General features: G+C 41.6%; 2 protein-coding genes across 4 annotated transcripts in view; one reads left to right on the plus strand and one right to left on the minus strand.

Annotated features, from left to right (window-relative positions):
• Positions 1-1412: 1412 nt before the first annotated feature.
• Positions 1413-4700, minus strand: RAG2 (recombination activating 2). Its single transcript, XM_027767070.1, is given in 3 exon segments — positions 1413-1590; positions 1592-3013; positions 4024-4700. Coding segments are annotated over 2 exon segments (1572 nt in total). The 5' UTR covers positions 2986-3013; positions 4024-4700.
• The window catches only part of IFTAP (intraflagellar transport associated protein), a 105741-nt gene continuing 89234 nt past the window's right edge, over positions 3291-19797 (plus strand). The window contains exon 1 of one of the 3 annotated variants that reach the window (XM_027767072.1): positions 3291-3443. The gene's annotated coding sequence lies outside the window, so the exon portion shown is untranslated. The remainder of the gene's footprint in view (positions 3444-19797) is intronic. The other 2 variants (XM_006165360.3, XM_006165361.3) reach the window with 2 other exon arrangements.

Raw genomic sequence — 19797 nt, forward strand, 5'->3', positions numbered from 1 at the left:
ACACATGGTGGCCTCAGTGTAGAACGCTGAATATGAGGCTGACTTAGAATAAAGGGAAATGTTTTTCTAGAAAAATAGCCTGGGAGGAAAGACATTTGTTTCTAAGATCTAATTATCAGCTGTTGTCTTAAAGCTTCAAAATTAACGATCCTTTTAACTTTTTTTCATTCTAGCAAGTGTCTAATTGAGCCTTGGCAAGTTCACTGACTTTACGATATTACTGGCAGCAAACCCCACATGTTAACTAGACCCATGCACACACACAAATTTCCTTCTCCTTGTTTAAAATCTCCTGCCTGCTAACTCGGTGAAATTCTCCAAATATTTATGATTTAGGAAAATAATGTATATTATCCTTCTCTATAAGATTTACTTGGTGAACTTTTCTTAGTATATTTTCACTCATCTCATTTTTTTCAGAGTATTAGGTAGCAGTGGGCTTTGGCTCTGTGTGAACACTGCCTCAAATAATTGGTTCCAGTGATTGGCTGTGGCAGCAGAGCATAACATAATGTAGGCGGGGAATCCTTGAGGAAAGCACATACAGACAATTCAAGAAAATGCACCCAATTTGATGTAGAGTCTTCGCGACTTCCTTCATGTTAGTGTAGAAAATCTGTGTGTATGTGTGTGTGTGTATGTGTTTGTGTGTGTGTGTATGGCTACAGGGAACCAGTTCTATTCATGTGTATAATCCAAGGGGCTACTTAAAGGTGTGGAAAGAAGATTAGTGTGGGATATATTGGTTTTAATTTTTGATCATTTGCCACATTGCACAAAATAATTCATTTAAATCCTTTGGTTTATTAGTTTCTTTATTGGTTAAATTCATATTAACTACTTTACAGGTTGTTACCCAAATTATGTAATGGAATATAAACAGACTTTAAATGCTACTACTGCTTTTGTATTTAAATTTTCTTGATGAAAAAAAGTTCATATCAGACATCCTCACTTAGATATTTTTGAGTAAAATATTTTCAAAATATATAGATTCTAGAATAGCTGTATTTAAAAATATTTTTCCAGAAGATGTATGCACTTGTTGGAGAGTAATAGAGAAGGAGGAAATGAGAAAGCACCCCTTCTTGGGGAATGGTCGTGCCACAACCCCTTCTCCATTTCTCCCTGCCTTCCAGATTTTGGTCATGCACGCATATGTGTCCTGTGTGTTTCTTAAGCTGCTGAGTCCAGGACTGGAAACTATGTAGTTGGCCATGTGGGATACAGTTGCCATAAGTGCTAGGACAGGGACTGACCCTAGAATTTCCATCCTTACCCTTGCATTGAAACACTTTATCTTAGCATTTAATTCACATAACTCAAAGAAAAATAAGCATTTTCAATAAACAAAAAAGAAATACAATTTTTTATCATTGTTGCAATTTAAAACATAGGTTAAAAAAGCAAAACTAATCAAACAACCTTCTAAGAAAGGATTTTTTGGCAGGGGTCAAGATTTTCCCAGAGCCTTTTTTGCGGAGGGATTTCATTGGAGGATTTTTTAAGGGTAGGACTCTCTTGGGAGTTTGTAATGATCTTGCTATCTCGACATGCTCATTGCAGTAATACCGGTTGCTTCCTGCTGATGAGCGTGTGTTCTGCCAGATCCATGCACTGGGCATGGACCCAGTGCCCATCTCCATGAGAACAGTAGATCATGGCAGGTTTGTTGAGCTCAGTTGAATAGAATGGGACCCAAGTGTTGATATCCACATCACAAGTAGGACAGCATATAATCCAGTAGCCTGTCTCCGACTCATCTTCCTCATCATCCTCATTGTAGGTGTCAAATTCATCATCTCCATCAAAACTATTTGCTTCTGCGCTGAAACAAAATTCTTCTGAGTCTTCGAAGGGAGTGGAGTCCCCTGGGTCTTCTGTTGATGTCTGACTGTTTGTGACTGTTTTCTGATCATCAGTCACATCGTCGGCACATTTCAACAAATAAAAATAGAACGCTTCTGAAAGAGCCTGCTTATTGTCTCCTGGTATGCCAAGGAAAACAGATCCATTCCCCATGTTGCTTCCAAACCATAACTTGCTGTGCTTAATATCTGGGGTCCAATCTGGGGTCTCCATCTCACGAATTTCTATCTTGTTGTCTTCTAAGGAGACAATGTTGCAGACCATTCTTTTCTGATTTTCAAGTTGATAGCCACCAACAATAGCAAATTCATCATTGTTAATTTTTGTCAAAATTGCACTGGAGACAGAGATTCCTCCTGGCAAGACTGTACAATTTATAGCTGGGCTACCCAAAGGGAGATCGACCTGTATTCTGTACAGGTTGGCAGGGCGGACATTATTGGCAAGTGAATGTCCTCCTAATATATAAATAGTATCGTTTCTGGCAATAGAGACATGAAAAGACAACCCGTCTTGAAGTTCTGGAAGAATGTATGATGTTACACATCCAAATTCAAAATCTACCAAGAATACATAGGGTAGGCAGTCAGCTACGCTATTCCATTTTTCTGTGGTTCTTTGGCTAGAAGGCATGTATGACCGTCCTCCAAAGAGAACACCCATACTTCTCCCTCGACTACACACCACATCAATGGAATGACCATATCTGGCTTCAGGAACATCACCTACCAAGTCTTTCTCAGTGCAGCGAAAAGTAACTTTTTTGTTGTTCTTACAAACAATAGACATGACATAAATCTTATCTGAAAGCTCATTATTTGGTGTTTTCCCTCCATGGATGATATACTGATGCTTCTCAGACTCCAAGCCATTTTTGAATTCACAGATGGCTGGGTAGCGAAGAGGAGGAAGGTAGCATGAATCCTTAGAGAAAACTGCAGGCTTCAGTTTGAGATTGTTCTGCTTCACATCAAAATGGAAAACTCCAGTGGGGCAAGATCTCTTGGGCCAGCCTTTTTGGCCAAAGAAGAAAACTTGCCCATCAAAATGCATCAGTGAGAATCCTGGCTGAATCAAGGCTATGTTGTTGCTAACTGTTACCGTGTGCAGGGACATATTTTCTGATGGTGGATAGATCTTTTATCTGAAAGAATTACAAAATAAAATGGCTTAAAGTATCGCTATATAAACCAGTGTATTAAGACTCACACAAGTAAGAATAGTTAAAAAAAAAAAAAAATTCCTCCCATAACTTGAAGTGGGACTGAGTGAGCAAAATCCAGGGAACTCGGAACCACAGAACCTTCCTGCCGGATGCGCTCCAGGCAGTTGGGACATGTTTTAGAATGGACTAACTGCCCTTAGATTTCTGGGAATTGTAGTCCTTTTCCTGACTGCGTCACCACGCACCAGCCGAAAGAACTACACTTCCCAGAAGCCCGTTGTGTAACGGATGTGTAGCTACGGAAAGTTTTGGCTCCAGAGAGCGGGCTCCTAGGAAGTGTCTCCGAGTAAAGACGCCAGAGGTGCGAAGTGACTAGATGGAGCCAAGGCGGAGAGCTAGGGAGTGGGAGGTGAGAGTGACCGACCAGACCGAGCTCCCGGGCCCGGAAAGCTGCGCGCCCGCAGCGGGGTCGGGCCCAGCCCTGTCCGGGTGTTGCTGGAGCTCCCCTCGTGACGCCCCAGGGGGCCACTCTGGCCAGAGTGCGGTGGCTTGGAGCCCGCAGGCCGGAGGGGCGCCACGGACGCGCCGTCCCGAAGGACCCTTGCTTGGAGGCGTCTGAGCTCGGCTCAGAGTCACAGCCCTGGGATCCTCGGATTGCGGGGCAGTTCGAGGGGCCGTCGAGCTTCCCAAGGCTGTGACACTCTTACAGGACTCTGAGTAGTAACCCGGAGTGCAGGGGATCATGGCCTGGGGATGGCTTTTAGCACGTCTGCACTAATAAGGCAACACGCGGCGCTGGCTCGTCCACAGCGAAGGCCGTGTTTCTCAAGCGCGTTCTCCTGTGTGCGAGTGGGAAGATTCCTGAGCCCAGCTCGGGGATTCTGGGTGCTAGGGGTGCTGGAATGATTTAGGTTATCGTATTCGTATTCTGACAGGAAAGGTATTGTATTTACCAGGTAAAGTACAGTTGATGAAACATTATCACCTACCTTAGAGGGCCAAGAAATACACCTGCCCTTTGCGGAGTGAAGCCTTGGGCACCAACTGTTAAAGGAAACAAAATAGTTCAGATGTTTTCACTTTTTTTCTTTCCCCCCAGAAGCAGTGAGGAAGAGAAAAGCACCCCTCATCAGGCTCTCATCATGTCACTAGCTTTTCCCAGTCCAGTTTTCTATCATCTCAGGATCCTGGGCACAGGCCCTTTGGTCAGGTGTGTCTCTCAAACCACTGGGCCAGGACTTGAGCTGCAGTTGGCCACATGGAATCCAGCTTCCTCTATAGGCAGGCCCCCAGATTCCATGGCTTCCAAGAGCCAGTCCTCACTGTGCCTCAAAAGCAATAGGGTCCTGGCTCTGCTGCTACCAGCATGATGTTGCACACGCCATTTCACTTCTCTGTGCCTCGGTTTCTCGGCTGTAAAGTGGGAGTAATTTTACCTGCCTAGTAGGTTGCCGTACAATGAGTAATTCATGTAAAGCACACAGCAAATGATAGTTAATCACTGATCTTGAACTTACCAAAAGTGAGGTGGTCAGTGCATGCTTACCTCCAGTAAGGCAGCTGCCGGAGAGGACCAGAAGGCGCTCTCCAGCCTAGAAATCTGGTCACTGTGTGGAGATGGATAAGCCTGTGAAGGTGCTGGTCATGAATTCACCTGAATTAGCAGGTATTTCATTTTTCTGTCACCCTATCTTTTTCTTTTTCTTTCTTTTTTTTGGGAGAGGTTTTTGCCATAGGGTGCGTGCGCTCGCCAGAATGACAGAGAGAGACAGAGAGACAGAAAGCGAGAAATCACCCCCAGGGGGGATGGGCACACCGCAGTCCCTTCTCCTCCATTCTCCTCTCGGGATCTTGGGCACGCACGCACACACGCCCGGCGTGAGTTTTAAGCCACCGGGTCCAGGACACGAACCGTGGTCGACCATATGGGAGTCTAGCTACATAGCCATTATGCTAACTGCTGGTCCCCTGTCACCGTATCTCTAACCCTCTAAGTATGCAGCCTCTGAAGTCGGATTCTCTGAATGCAGATTTGGGCCCCAACAGTGAGTTGTGTAACTGCGTTGGGCAAATTACGTTCTGGCCTTTTTTATCTGTGAAATGGGGATAACGGTATTAATTCTTTAGGTTCTTTTTGAAAAATGGGATAACATTTGTAAATCACATACCCCAGTTACTGGCACATAAAAACAAATGTTAGCTGATGCCATGACTAATTTATGCTTTATTTTGTTTTTTTGAGAGATTTTTGCTATAGGGTGCATGTGCTCGCCAGAGAGACAGTGGGAAATCACCTCCTGGGTGGAAGGGGTGGCCACACTGCAGTCCTTTCTCTTCCACTCTCCCCTCGGGATCTTGGGCACACATGCGCCTGGAGTGAGTTTTAAGCCACTAGGTCCGGGAGTTGAACTGCAGTCAACCAAGTGGGAATTCATTAATGTCACCATTATGCCATCTGGTCATCCCACCATGATTTATTTTTTATTCTCCCTGAAAACATTCCCTGGAGCATTTAGAATCTGAGGTCACTCTGATGAGATGTTGGTGGGATTTGCTGGTTTTTTTTTTTTTTTTTGACTTGAAGCACTTTTAAGTCAGGTATAATTAATTGTTAATCTTTTGTATTTATGATTTCTCATTTACTTGGGAGATTCCTCAAGATGTGTTTTTTTTTTTTTTTTTTTTCCTAGTTTTGCCATAGGGCATGTGTGCTTGCCAGAAAGAGAGAAGAAAAGGGAAAGTGAGAGCTCACCTCCCAGGGGAGAATGACCACTGCAATCCCTTCCCCTCCACCGTCCTGTCAGGATTTTGGTAACCCACTCCCCCATACCCAGCTTGTTTTTCAACCCTGGGTCCAAGACTTGAACCGTGCTGTTGGCTATGTGGTATCCATTCACCTTAACCACCACACCACCTGCTAACTTAAGTTGTGTTCTTTTTTATTTTTTAAGAGGTTTTCATCTTAGGGCATTTGTGCTTAGGACATGTCTCTCTCTCTCTCTGAGATAGACAGAGACAGTGAGAGGGAAAGTGAGAAATCATTCCCCACGGGGATAGCCACACCACAGTCCCCTCTCTTTTATTCTCTTGGGATCTTGGGTACAACATGTACACATGCCTGGCACTGAGGGTTTTTTTTTTAATAGAGAGTTTTTTTTTTTTTTTTGCTATAGGGTGTATATGCTCACTGGAGAGACAGAGAGACATAGACAGCAAGAAATCACCCCCCAAGGGGATAACAATGCCTCAATCCATTCTCCCGTCTGTATTTTGGGCACTCAAGCACACGTGCCTAAAATGAGTTTTAAGCCTCTGGGTTCGGGACTGGAGCCACAGTCAACTATGTGGGAGTCCCGTGATATAACGATTACACCATCTGCTGGTCCCCCGAGGGTGTTTTTAAGTCACCAGGTCTGTACTGCGGTTGACCATGTAGGAGTCCAGCATCGTAACCGCTTCACCGTCTGCTGGCCCCCAAGAAGTCCTCTTTTAAAAATCATCTGGTGGGGGGACCAGCAGATGGTGTGACAGTTGTGTTGCTGGACTCCCTCATGGCTGACTGCATTTTGAATCAGGGACCCAGTGGCTAAAAACTCATGGCAAGTACATGTGTATTCCTGCCCAAGATCCCAGGAGGAGAACAGGGGAAGGGATTGCAGCATGGCCATCCCCCCGGGGGTTGGTTTCTCACTTCTGTCTCTCTCTGGTGAGCACATGTGTCCTATAGCAAAACAAAGAAACAAACAAAACTCTCCTAAATAAATTAAAAATCTTGTGGGTTATTAAACCAAGTGAGAAAATGGTGACTAAGGATTACCAAGCTTAGGAAAGCAAGCTTCTCTCCTCCTTAGCCCACAGTGGTTTGGAGATTCAGCAGTTCACCTTGCTTTTGAAATAATCTGGGCCAGGGTGTTCTTCATTCATGGCCTGTCTGGGTATCCCGTAAGAGAAGGCATCTGGGCCAGAAAGTGCTGTCTGTAGGAACTGATAGGAAGTATTGCCGGCTTGAGTTCAGCAAGTGAGAGCCCCAGGTGACTTGTCCAGCACGATGAGTGCTTATTCTGAGAGTGGCATCATTTTGGAGGGAGGGCACACCAAAACCAAGGCCTGCTCATTTCAGACACCCGCAAGGCCTGCGAGTGGCATGGAGAGTAAGCCATACCAGGATCCACATCCAAAGGGGTTTAAGAACGGTTGCTTTCAAACAGATGATTATTGTAGATAAACAAGCGTTTTCTGTTTGATGCTTGGGAAGATTGTCTTATTTTTAGCTTATTCCGGGTCCCTAAAGATTTTTGAATAAGAGTTGTTTTTAAAAATTTTTAATTGCGAGAGAATTTGTGTGCATGCCAGAGAAAGAGAGACAGAGGCAGGAGCAGGGGAGGGAGAGGAAGAAAGCACCCCTAAGGGGCCTGGTTATGCTACATTCCCTTCTCCATTTCTCCTTGTCAGGATTTGGGGTACACTCTCATCCACCGAGGCTGGGACTCAAACTGAGCTGGCCATGTGGGACCTGGCCACCCTTAACTAGGAGGCTGCAGGTGGCCCAGAAGGTGTTTGACTGATGGCTTCCTTCAGAACCTCAGGGCCCTGAAAGCCAGGGTGAAGTTTATCACTGCTTAGATGGGAGATTTCCTATTGTAACACACTCAAGTATTTGTGCAATTAATTTTTAGCTTACTGATTTTAACCAGATGATTTATGTATTTAAAGAATAAACAGGAGTATCGACAGTGTTTTCACATTATTTTGCCACTATTATTTAGTTTTTGAAATCTTTTACTTACTTGAATATGTTTTCCATGGAGTAGAATATTCTACCTCTTCCATGGTTTTAACCGAACTATGTTAATCACATTTTGGTTTCAAAAGATTCTACTCTATCTAAAGTAACCTGAAGTGTGGTTCTTTAAATAGACAAGATAAAGCAGGCACATTTTAATAAATAAGACATTGTTCTGTAACTGAAGGATGTTTCAAAGTCAGCACAGTAAAGATTCCTTTTAAAAGACAGAAATATAGACAATAAACGTGCAGTTTCCCCAGCCGCGTGTGAACACTCCTCAGCAGGGCCGTCCTCATTTATTCTCTGTGAAGCCAGGGCTTCACAGGATGGTTGGGGATCAGAAGAGGACTAATGGTGTGAGGGCTGGGCTGGCTTGTAGTTTCCTCATCTGAACTGACTTTTTTTTCTTTCCGAAGAAACATGCTGAACTTGGAAGCATTGAATCTTACTGATCATTGTGGCCCAGGTTTTCTTGGTTGTTCCAAAAAGCAAGTAACCTCGTGTAACCCCCGGCCGCTGGTGTGAGCTGCCACTATCTTGCATGGTTAGTCAGGTTTGAGCCATACGTGATTTGATTTTTACTGGCAGTAAAGCCAGGATTAGGGCTCTCTTCCCACGCCATGTTGGAGAAGCATTTATGTACTAAGATTAAGATTAACTAGTGCTCTGTAGACAGAGGAGTCAAGTCCCTGCAACAGCCTGAGAATGGAAAGTTCGACATCACCCACTCACCTTCTAGACACCCCATCCACCTATTCCCTGGAAGTTTAAATATGGTATTGGACCTACCTGAAGGCCAGAGGGGCTGCTCACCCCTCTCTGAATCTTTGCTGCTAAGCCAGGTATTAAAGGGCAGCCCTCGGGAGGGTTCGCTGTGCCACGGTGACTGCCAGGCAGAGGCTGACAGTAAAGAGCCCTGAGTGCTAGCAGATGTTCTGGTGAGCCCTGGTCTAACAGGAGTAACTGACTGTGACCTTTCTTTTTTTTCTCTTTAGATTGTGAGGAAGATAGCCACTAGGGTGTATCCTGGAGACCGCTTAACTGTTTCATTACTAGCAACAATGGAAACAATTCGCTATTCACTTACAAAGACAAAAACAGTTTAGCTGGACCTTGATTTCTTTCTTTTTTTTTGAGAGCGGTTTTTGCTATAAGGTGTGTGTGCTCACCAGAGAGACAGAGAAAGACGGACAGTGAGAAATCATCCCCCCCAAGGGGGATGGCCATGCCTCAGTCCCTTCTCCACTCTCCTTTCAGATTTTTGGGCATGGATGCACACATGCTAGGCATCAGTTTCAAGCTGCTGGGTTCGGTACTTGAACTGGTCAGCCATGTAGTAGTCCAGCACTTTAACCACAACGACACCTGCTAGCTCCCAGAACTTGATTTCTTAAAGCATTTTAGGAAAACACAGGAGAAGCTAATATGATTACTGAAGTTTAAAGAAATATTATTGTGGGGCTGGCCCCGTAGCCTAGAGGTTAAGGAAGCTAGTTCCACATGGTCCATTGCAAATCACAGTTCAAATCCCAGCCCAGGGACTTGAGAAACGTGTATGTGTGTGTGTGCACACGTGCACGCATGCATGCATGTTTCCGTGCACATATGTGTGCCCCAAATCCCAACAAAATGAGGAAATGGAGGAGGAAGGATTGTTGTATTACTGTACCCCATTGGGGGGTACTTTGTCTTATACAATGTGATGTGTCAATCTCTCTGATGAGCACACATACTCTCTACTAAGTTTTAAAGAAAGAAATACTACTGTGAATCAAATGGGAAATTATTTGCCCTAAAGCAGAGACCAGTAATACCAGTGCTAGTTATTGCCCTTCTGTGGTGTCATTTTAATGCAAGGCTCGGAAGGAAGGCGTTCTAATTACTTAAGGTCTTCTGCCAACACTACGTGAGACAGTGTGTAAAACCGCACAGCGTGATGATTAGAAAGTGGGCCTGGGGTCAGGCCGACCTGGTTTTCTCTTCCAGTTCTGCCATTTTTCCAGCTGGAGCCAGGCTACCTTTTCAGCCAGCCTCTGTTTCTCCATCTCTGACATGAGTATTGTAGAAATATTTCCTTAAAAGATTCTTGGAAAAGTAATAAATGAGATAATGTATGTAAAGCCTTCAGCTAAGGAAGATATTAAGATTCCATAGTGATTTTGATAGCAAAAAAGCTATATTATTTTTAGTAGTTGTATAAAATTTCATAGGTAAATTTACCTAATCACTCATTGTTGTGGGTCATTTAATCCATTTCCATGTGGCTTAGATGATAGACAGTTGTGATCACAGGTGGGCAGATCTGGGTTTGAGTCTCAGTTCTGCCCTTTAACTAGCTGGGTACCTTTTCTGAACTTCTGTTTTCTCATTTCCAAAATGAGGATTATACCTACCTTGTAAGGATTAATGGGTATCAAATGTCTTGCATATAGAGTGTCCACAATAAGTCTTGTCTAATAATAGCGACACTATAAGATATATTTGTGTAAGGGATTAACTTTTTCTTTCTTTGAAAAAGGAAATATTTTCAGTTGACTCTTTTAAACAGATATGTAACTCAATTGCTTGTTTGATTCTCATCATTTGAAATGTTGCTTCATCCCTTAAAAAAAGCATCATCATCTCTTTTAGTTACTTCCATGATTTTTTGTTTGCAAAAAAATTTGGGGACCGGCAGGTGGCATGGTGGTTAAGGTGCTGGACTCCTACATGGCCGACCATGGTTCAAGACCCAGGTCTGGTGGCTTGTTGTCTCACTTTCTCTCTCTCTGTCTCTCTCTCTGGTCAAATTAAAAAATAATAATAAAATTAAATAATCCTTTAAAAAAAGAGTTTGGGGTTATTTCTTTATCATCTATTTTATAGAATGATTATGATACTTAAAATGATGGCAACAATAATAACACTTCTCATAAAGTTGATACAATGGAGATGTCCACAGTAAATACAAAATTAGAAATACAAAATAGAATCCATAGGTAGATTTAGGCAAGTGTTTTGGCCTTTGTGTTTTACTAATACCAAAATACAGGCAATTCAGAGCATAACAATTAGTTGCTAATGGGTCGTTGTCTCCTGAAGAGACTGAAAATTAGTGACACATTTAGAAATGGTCTCAAAACCCTGAGCCCTTGCCACACGTAAGGGATCCCTAGATCTGCAGGAACCCCAGCCTAGCTCCCTGATCTACCCAAGTCCTCAGCAGGGAAATGAAATATAAAATGGTAAACCACACTTGCCGAGCGTCTACCGTGTACAATGTCACGTGGAGGGTTAGATAGCACAGGTCTTGCCATCCAGAGCACATGTGGTAGCAGGATGGATTGACGATTGATTACCAAAAATCTTGCCTTACTTTCCTTCCACACTCAGTCTCCCTTTCAAAAATGTTTTATGATTTTTAATTCATTGTTAGTTGACAGACTGTAATTGTGCATATTTGTGAGAGACAATGTGCTGTTTCAATCCACGTATACATTATAGGAGGATTCAGTCAAACTAATTAGCATAGCCATAACCTCACCAATTTATCACTTCTTTTGTGGTGAGCACATTAAAAATCTATTCTTATAACACTTTTGAAATATGCAGCACATTATTAACTGTGATCACCATGCAGTGCAAATAAATCCCTAAAACTTTCTCTAGTCTGTCAGAAACTTTGGATGCTGTGATCAAGATTTCTTTCTCTCCTTCTTAATTCTTTCCATCAGCCCTGGTAACCCACCATTCTACTCTCTGTTTCTGAGATGGTCTTTTCTGGATTCCATATACAGTAAGTGAGATACACGATACTTGTTCTGTACCTGGTTAATTCCACTTAGTGTAATGTCCTCTCAATTTCATCCATGTTATCACAAATGACAGAATTTCCTTCTTTTAAATCTTATGGTGAGACTAGCAGATGGCATAATGGTTACGTTGCTGGACTCCCATGGAGTCAACCATGGTTTGAGTCCCAGACCCGGTGGCTTAAAACTCACGCCGGTTGCATGTACATGCATCCCCAAGATCCTGAGAGGAGAATGGAGGAGAAGGGGTTGTGGCGTGGCTTTTTCCCTTGAGGGATGATTTCTCACTTTCTGTCTCTCAGGCAAGTGCATGTGGCCTATAGCAAAAGAACTCTGAAAAAGAAAAAGTCATATATTATTCAATTGTATATATAAAACACAATTTCCTTATTCAGTCAACTGTTGATAGATATGTAGGTTGCTTTCACATCTTGGCTAGTGTGCTGAAAGGAACATCGGAGTGAAGGTAATCTCTTCAAAGATTAATGCCATTCCTCCAAATATACACCCAGAAGTGGGATTTCTGGATCATCTGGTAATTCTGTTTTTAGTTTTTTAAGGGAATTCTATACTGCTTTTCAAAATGGCTGTAGTAATTTACATTCTCACCAAAAGCATACAAGGATTTCCTTTACTCTGCAACCTTGCCAACATTTGATATAATTTATCTTTTTAAATTATTTTTTTGTTTGCTATCGGGCATGTGTGCTTGCCAGAGACAGAGAGCAACAGAGAGAAAGAAGGTGAGAAATCATCCCCTGGGGAAAGGGCCATTCATCAATCCCTTCTCTTCCACTATTCTCTTGGTATTTTGGGTATACATGCAAGTGGCGTGGTGGCTGAGGTGCTGGACACACCCACATGAATGACCATGGTACCCACATGCTCCTGGCATGATTTTTCAAACCACTGGATCCAGGATTTGAACTGTGGTCTGCCATCTGGGAATTGGGCACCCTATCCATCCTGTCACCTGTTGGCCCCTACTTTTATTTTTTTTAAGTAGTTTTAATTTATTTTTTCATAAGAGGGAGAGGGAGGTAGGTAAGTACACTTGACAGGGCCCTGCCACGTCAACCTGCCACTCTCCAGCCTTCTAGCCAGCCAAGACTGCAGGTGACCTTGGGGTGTTTAGATTGAGCGGGGATCTGAACCTGCAGCCTCCCCTATGGTGTCCAGACGCCTGTGCCACTGAGGCTAGGCTAAGCTTTGCCCATTTTAAAATCAGGTTTTCTTATGGTTGAGTTGTTTGAGTTATATATTTTGGAGATTAGCCTCTCCCTCACATGTATAATTTGCAAATATTTTCTCCCAGTTTGTGGGTTATCTCTTCACTCTATTATTTCTTTGACTGTGCATATGATTTTTGGTTTAATGCAAGCTTTTTCTATTTTTGTTTTTATTGCCTAAACTTTTTGAAGTCTGACCCCAAAAACATTGCCCAGACCTAATGTCAAACCATTTCTAGAAGATTTTCACTTTTAAGTCTCATATTTAAGTCTTTTATCCATTTTATTTTTATATAAGGTGCGAGATATAATTTTCAGTTTTGTTCTTCTGCATCTAGCTATCCAGTTTTTCCAATGTAATTTTTTATAAAAATTATTTAATTTTATTCATTCATTCATTTAATTTAATTTGATCAGAGAGAAACACAGAGAGAGAGGGAAAGTGAGAAAGCAAGCCACCAGGTCTGGTACTTGAACCATGGTCGTTCACATGGGAGTGTCCAGCACCTTAGCCACCATGCCACTTGCTTCTCCCCCAATACCATGTTTTGAAAAGACTCCTTTTCTCAATGAGTGTTCTTGACATCTTTGTCAAAAGCAAAAGGACCATAAATATGCAGGTTTATTTCTGGGTTTTCTATTCTGTTTCTATGGTCTGTGTGTCTGTTTTTATGCCAGCACCTTGTCATTTTTAATTACAACCTATTTTGAAAGCAGGGCATGTGATTCCTTTAGTTTTATTATTTTAGTTCAAGACTGTTTTGGCCATTTGGGGTCCTTTTTGGCTTTCATACAAAATTTAGGTTCTTTTTATTTCTGTGAAAAATAACTTTGGAATTTTGATAGGAATTGCATTGAATTTGTATATCACTTTGGTTAATATAGACAAACGTTTTAGTAAAGTTTCAAGTTACAAAATCAGCATAAAAAGTCAGTAGTGTTACTGTACAGTAATAGCAGACTATCCAAAAAAGAAATTAAGAAAACAATTGCTTTTAGAATAGTATTAAAAACCTTTAGGAGTAAATTTACCCAAGGAAGTAAAAAAATCTATGTACTGAAAATGATAAAATATTGATGAAAGAAATTGATGAAGACAAACACGTGGAAAGCTGTCCCATGTTCACGGGTTGGAAAAATTAACATTGTTAAGATGTCCATACTACCCAAATCAATCTACAGGTTGAACATTTCTTAAACATCCTTAAAAGTTCACCAGGTGATTACAAGGTTGCTCAAACCCATCCTTAAGCCTTGAGGTCGAATCAAATGAAAACTCCTAGTAGAATGTACTGATTTATCCTACATAATTAATATTAAGCTCTTTTACCTTCAGACTACTTGAGGCTACGCTACAAGTTACCTTGATAAGGATAATACAGCTGTAGGGACTCGGTTCCTAGTTTGCGGGAGTGTGGAGAGAAGCACTGTTTCGTGAGCTCAGGGCAGTGCTGTGTCTTTCAGGAAGTGCAGTGTACCTTGCTAGCATCTCCATTCCCGATGTGTAAGTGGGGACATGCCACTTAGTGAGTTAACTGTTTGAAATAAGGTCAGTGGCAACTTTTCATGGCATTTAGGTAGACACAGACAAGTATTGTTCTTTTAGTGTCTATTTTTAAAGGAAGTAACATAAAGAATATTGGAGGGGAGATGTTTGGCTTTTTTTTTTTTTGAGAGGTTTTTGCCATAGGGTGCGTGCACTCGCCAGCCAGACAGAGACAGAGAGACAGAAAGCAAGAAATCACCCTCCAGGGAGGATGGCCATGCCACAATCCCTTCTCCTCCATTCTCCTCTTGGGATCCTGGGCACGCACAAACCCGCGCCCGGCGTGAGTTTTAAGCCACCGGGTCCGGGACTCAAACCACTGTAGACTACATGGGAGTCCAGCGACATAGCCATTACGTTAACTGCTGGTCCCATGTTTGGCTTTTTAAATGAACTCCACAATGAGAGCCACAACTAAAACTGGCAAAGAAAAGAGGAAGGGAAAGGAAATGTATAGAAGGAAATGATCTACAGTTAACATGATGGATTGTCAAGAGACAACATGACAAATAACTTGTCATTTTTCATTTAAAGCAGTTCATTAAAATGGCCACCTGACCAACATGACTGGCATTTTCTTGTTGAAAATTTCTCATTCTCTGATATAAAGTGGACTATTTGCTTTTTAAAAAAGAATTATTTATTATTATTCATCTTCTTCAATTTGACCAGAGTGAGCCGGGTAAAGAAAGCCACTAGGTCCAGGACTCGAACTGTGATTGGCTGCATGAGAGTCCAGCGCCTTAACCATCACACCATCTGCCAGCCCTGGGCCATTTGCTTTAAAACAAACTAGAGAAAAATTTCAGAGGAGTTTTGCAATATGGTGCTAGAAAAAATTCTATTAGAAATTTTATTTTTAGAGGAGGGAGTTTGTGATTCTTTGAGCATTGAAACCTCGTTGGCAAAGTTTGTTTATTTATGAGCCCTATGCATTAAGGCAAAACTGCAAAGTAAGTATCGAGAGAAGGAAGGGCTAGGGAAGTGCTGTATTCACCTCACAAAGCCCATTTACTCTTCCATAGTTATAGAAATTTAGGATTAAAAGCAGCTGGAAAATACATCACTAAACTCTTCAGGGAATCCAAATGAGAGGGCTGATTTTATTTGCAAGACCTGGCATTTTGAAATACTTAGAAATGAATTTCTATAGGCAGAGTTGATTTAGTTCAGTTGGTCTGCACCTGGACCTAGCCAGCTGTATGGTTTTACATTTAAGTAGGCTTTTTGGTACTGTGTAAGAGCTGTGCACTGCACAGGTGGCTGTGCCTGACGGTTCAGGCCGGAGAGAAGGGTGTAACTGCAATTAGGAGTGGACGCCTTCGTGTCATAGCACCAAGGAGAATAACTTAATGCAATATGGTATCCCAGGTGAAGGTGGATTACCTTTCAGCTAACCTCTTATGATTGACATCTGACTGTGCGATACAGAACTCGGAAGTTGATTTGGAAGCCCTAGCACCTATGAATTCACGGCTTCATCAGGGGTCTTTGAGAAAGGACTCACTGAAACACTCTGTCACCATCCCTAACTCAGTGATGTAGTTAACATTTCTGAGGCTGGGGAAACTAATGACAACGTTTGAGCACGGTTATAAAATGTGTGAAGGAAATTCTTAGTTAAGTGTGATAGTCTAAATGGCAATTGCTGTACTTTAGGAGTTTTGTTAGGGGCTGAAGGTAGGGTATTTATTGGCGATTACATACAACTCTTAATTTTCAAAAACACAAACAAACAAAAATAGTGAAATGGAAATCTTCCTGATTTCATCTTCTTCAATTTGACCAGAGTGAGCCGGGTAAAGCTCACAATGAATTTTCTGATATTTGTGTTTTGAGTCCAGGAATCTTGCAGGTTCCCTGTACATGGTTGATTTGTTTTGTTTTAAATATGATAGGGAGTGAGGGGGGAGAGGAATTTCAAGTGCCTAACTGTTTGCATTTTTCTTTGTTTAATGAAATTAATAACTGTAATTGAAAACAGTCTAGTATTTAGGTGACCTGCCTCATTGAGTCAATGCAGACATTTCTGGACTGATTTAACTAGCCAGAGGGAAGAGTATATTTTGGGGAAATAAAATTGATTTTATACAATCTGCTGATGAATAGGATGATTTAATGAATGGTGGCCTCAAGAAACTTCATTACAGTAGTTTGGATGAATGAGCAGGAAAGGGAAGCAAATTTTTCAAGAGGAAAGCTGCTTAAGCATATCATTTTATAGATTAATATTATTTCTGTTCCCCAAAGCTTTCTGCAGGGGAAAACCAACTAAATTCTAACATTTTTGGTAAAGTTTTAGTGGTTATTTGATTGTTTTCTTAAATTATTTTGCCCTAGTTGACTTCTCCTCCTCTCTTCTTTTTTAAACTTTGAATTTTGAAATAATTATAGATTCACAGGAGGTTACCAAGAAATGTGCAGAGATCCCATTCATCTTCGCTCCAACCTTCTGTAATGTTAGCATCTTGTATAACTAGCATAATGCAAAAACCAGTTAATTGATATTGCTACAGTCCATGAGCTTATTAGGATTTTAGCTCACTTGCGTGTGTGTGGGGGTCACTTTTTTCATGCATAGCCTTATATAACTACCACTCTAAATCAAGAGACCCAGCTTCACCCGCACTGCAAGGCTTTGTCAGCCCTTTACACCCATCCCTATCATTAACTCCAGCAGCCACTAATCTGTTCTCCATCTCCATAATTTTATTATTTCACTAATGTTACATAAATGGAATAATGCCACACGTATGTAATCGTCTGAGGTTGGCTTTTCACTCATGTAATTTCTCTGAGGTTCTTCCGGGATGTTGGGTGAGTCACTTGCTCCTTTCCATTGCTGAGCAGCGTTTCCTGGTGTGGATGTGTGACAGTTTGTCCATTTACTACTTAAAGGAAGTGTAGGTAGTTTCTAGAATTTGGAAATAAAGCTGCTACAAACATTTGTGTACAGCTCTTATGTGGAAGAAAAGTCTGTGGGGCCAGCAGGTGGCTTAGTAGTTAAGGTGCTGGGCTCCCACATGGCTGACCCTGGTTTGAGTTCTGGCCTTGGCACCTGGCTTTCTCACTTTTCCTCTTTCTTCCTTTCTCTCTCTGATATTGACTGTTGTCTCATGTGGTTATCTGCCATTTACATCTTCTTTGCTGAGACATCTGCACATGTCCTTTGCTCCTTTCTACAATGCTGATTTTTGAGAGTTCTTTATATATTCTAGACAGTACCCATTTGGTGGGTATATGATTTATAAATATTTTCTTGTAGTCTGTAAGTTTTCTTGTCATCTTCTAAACAGGTTTTTTTTTTTGTAGAAGCTAAGTTTTCGATCTTGAAGAGGCTCAGTTTATCAGTTTCCCTCTTACAGAGCATGCTTTTGGTCATCAAGTTGTAGGAATTCTTTGCCTAGTCCTATGTCCTAGAGATTTTCTATGTGTTTTTTTTTTCCTGTGTCCTTCACAAATCTCTTTTTTCTTGATATATTTTTATCTTACTCTTATTACTTCCTCCATTTTAAAATAGTTTAACTTCATTTCATATGGCTGTAGTTTTAAAATAATCATAGGATGGTTTATCAGAATTGTTCCTGTTACAAAAATGGAGTTCTGTATAGAATATGTACATTCTAAACCTCTTTGGGTGAGGAAATAGATCTGTTTTTGTTAAGGCAGTGTTAGTAATATCTATGTTCATGGTAAACCTGTACTGAACTCATTTTAAAATTAGGTGCCGTTTCTAGTATTGGTGTGGTCTCTTTTTCTTTTCCTTAAGGTGAGATTTTTGTCAAGGAAAAATGTATAGCTGTGAAGAATTACCTACTCCTGAAACCTCTGCATGGAAGAAAATACATCTTCTTTAAAAAGTCTTGTTTTTGGTATAGGGTTTGTGTGCTTGCTGAAGAGTCACAGAGAAAAAGAGAGAGAAAGAGAAAGAGGGAAAGTGAGCGGTCATCCACCAGGGGGGATGGCTATGTTGCAGTTCTGGGACTTGGGGCATGGACAAGTGCCCAGTGTGCTACTGAGTCCAGGACTAAACTGTATGCTTGGCTTTGTGGGATCCAGCTGCCTTAATCACCATGCCACTTGCTGGCCCCACTCTCACATCTAAAACTTTGTAGTTCACAGCAGTCCCAAAGCCTTTCTCATCTATCGTAGAATACTTATTTAATATTCATTGCAAAAGTTGTACCTAGGGACCAGCAGGCGGCATGGTGGTTAAGGCGCTGGACACTCCCACATGGCTGACCACAGTTCGAGTCCCAGACCTGGTGGCTTGCTTTCTCACTTTCATCTCTCTCTGTGTGTCTCTCTTTGGTCAAATTAAAATAAAAATGAATGAATAAATAAAATTGTATAATTCTTAAAAAAAAGAAAAAATAAAGTTGTACCTAGGGAAATTTATATAGGAATCTAGCTGCTTATACCATTAACTGTTTTTGATGATAATGAAGAGTCCCCTGCCCTTTAAGTGTTAGGAAACCTTGTTAATAAAAGTTTGTAACTTGTAGTATGGTGTATTTTTTAATGCTATAATTATATGTTTTTATCTCATTCTGATAAAAACTGGTAAAGGAGTTTAGGTCTTTTTCTATTTATTAAAATATGTTTTGTTTTATTCGGTCTTCTTAATTCCTTCAATTTTTTTTCTTGTTTGTATTAACTTCCTATGCTCAGCCTTCAGTGTGTTTTTATGGTTTTTGTTTTTGTTTTTAATTTTTTGCTGTAGTGTAGGTATGTGCACTTGCTGGAGAGAGAGAGAGATCACCCCCTGGGGGAACGGCCAGACTGCAGTCCTTTCGCCTCCATTCTCTTGGGATTTGGGGGACACAAACCCAACATTGTTTCTCAAGCCACCAGGTCTAGGACTTGAACCATGCTGCCAGCTGTATGAGATCCAGCTGCTTAACCTCTTTGCCACCTCCTGGCCTATGTTTGTATGTTATGGGATACAGAGTATAGCTGGAGGGGTGAATACACCCATCCTGGGTGAGACCGCTGCTGTGTGCTTGGCCTTGTTTCTGTGGTCGAGTTCTTACTTGTGAGCATGTCATTACTATGTCTGATGTGAGAGGTGCATGTTACTGCTCATAAATAGGTCACTAGTGACAGAAACTCCCCCTGAAGTTTCTTGTCCTGGTTCATTAATTTATTTTTAGCCTGATAAGACTAACCATCAGGCTTTTCTTAGCTCAGAGAATCTGGATTTCTGTCATTGGATTTCTTTCTCTCTCTCTCTTTTTTTTTTCTTTTCTTTTTTTTTTTGAGAAGTTTTCGCTATAGGGCGCGTGGGCTCGCCAGACAGACAGACAGAGACATAGAGACAGAAAGCGAGAAATCACCCCCCAGGGGGGATGGTCACGCCACAATCCCTTCTCCTCCATTCTCCTCTCGGGATCTTGGGCACGCACGCACAC

Source organism: Tupaia chinensis, unplaced genomic scaffold (assembly GCF_000334495.1).
Source record: "Tupaia chinensis unplaced genomic scaffold, TupChi_1.0 Scaffold143910_1, whole genome shotgun sequence".
Classification (NCBI taxonomy): Eukaryota; Metazoa; Chordata; class Mammalia; order Scandentia; family Tupaiidae; genus Tupaia; species Tupaia belangeri.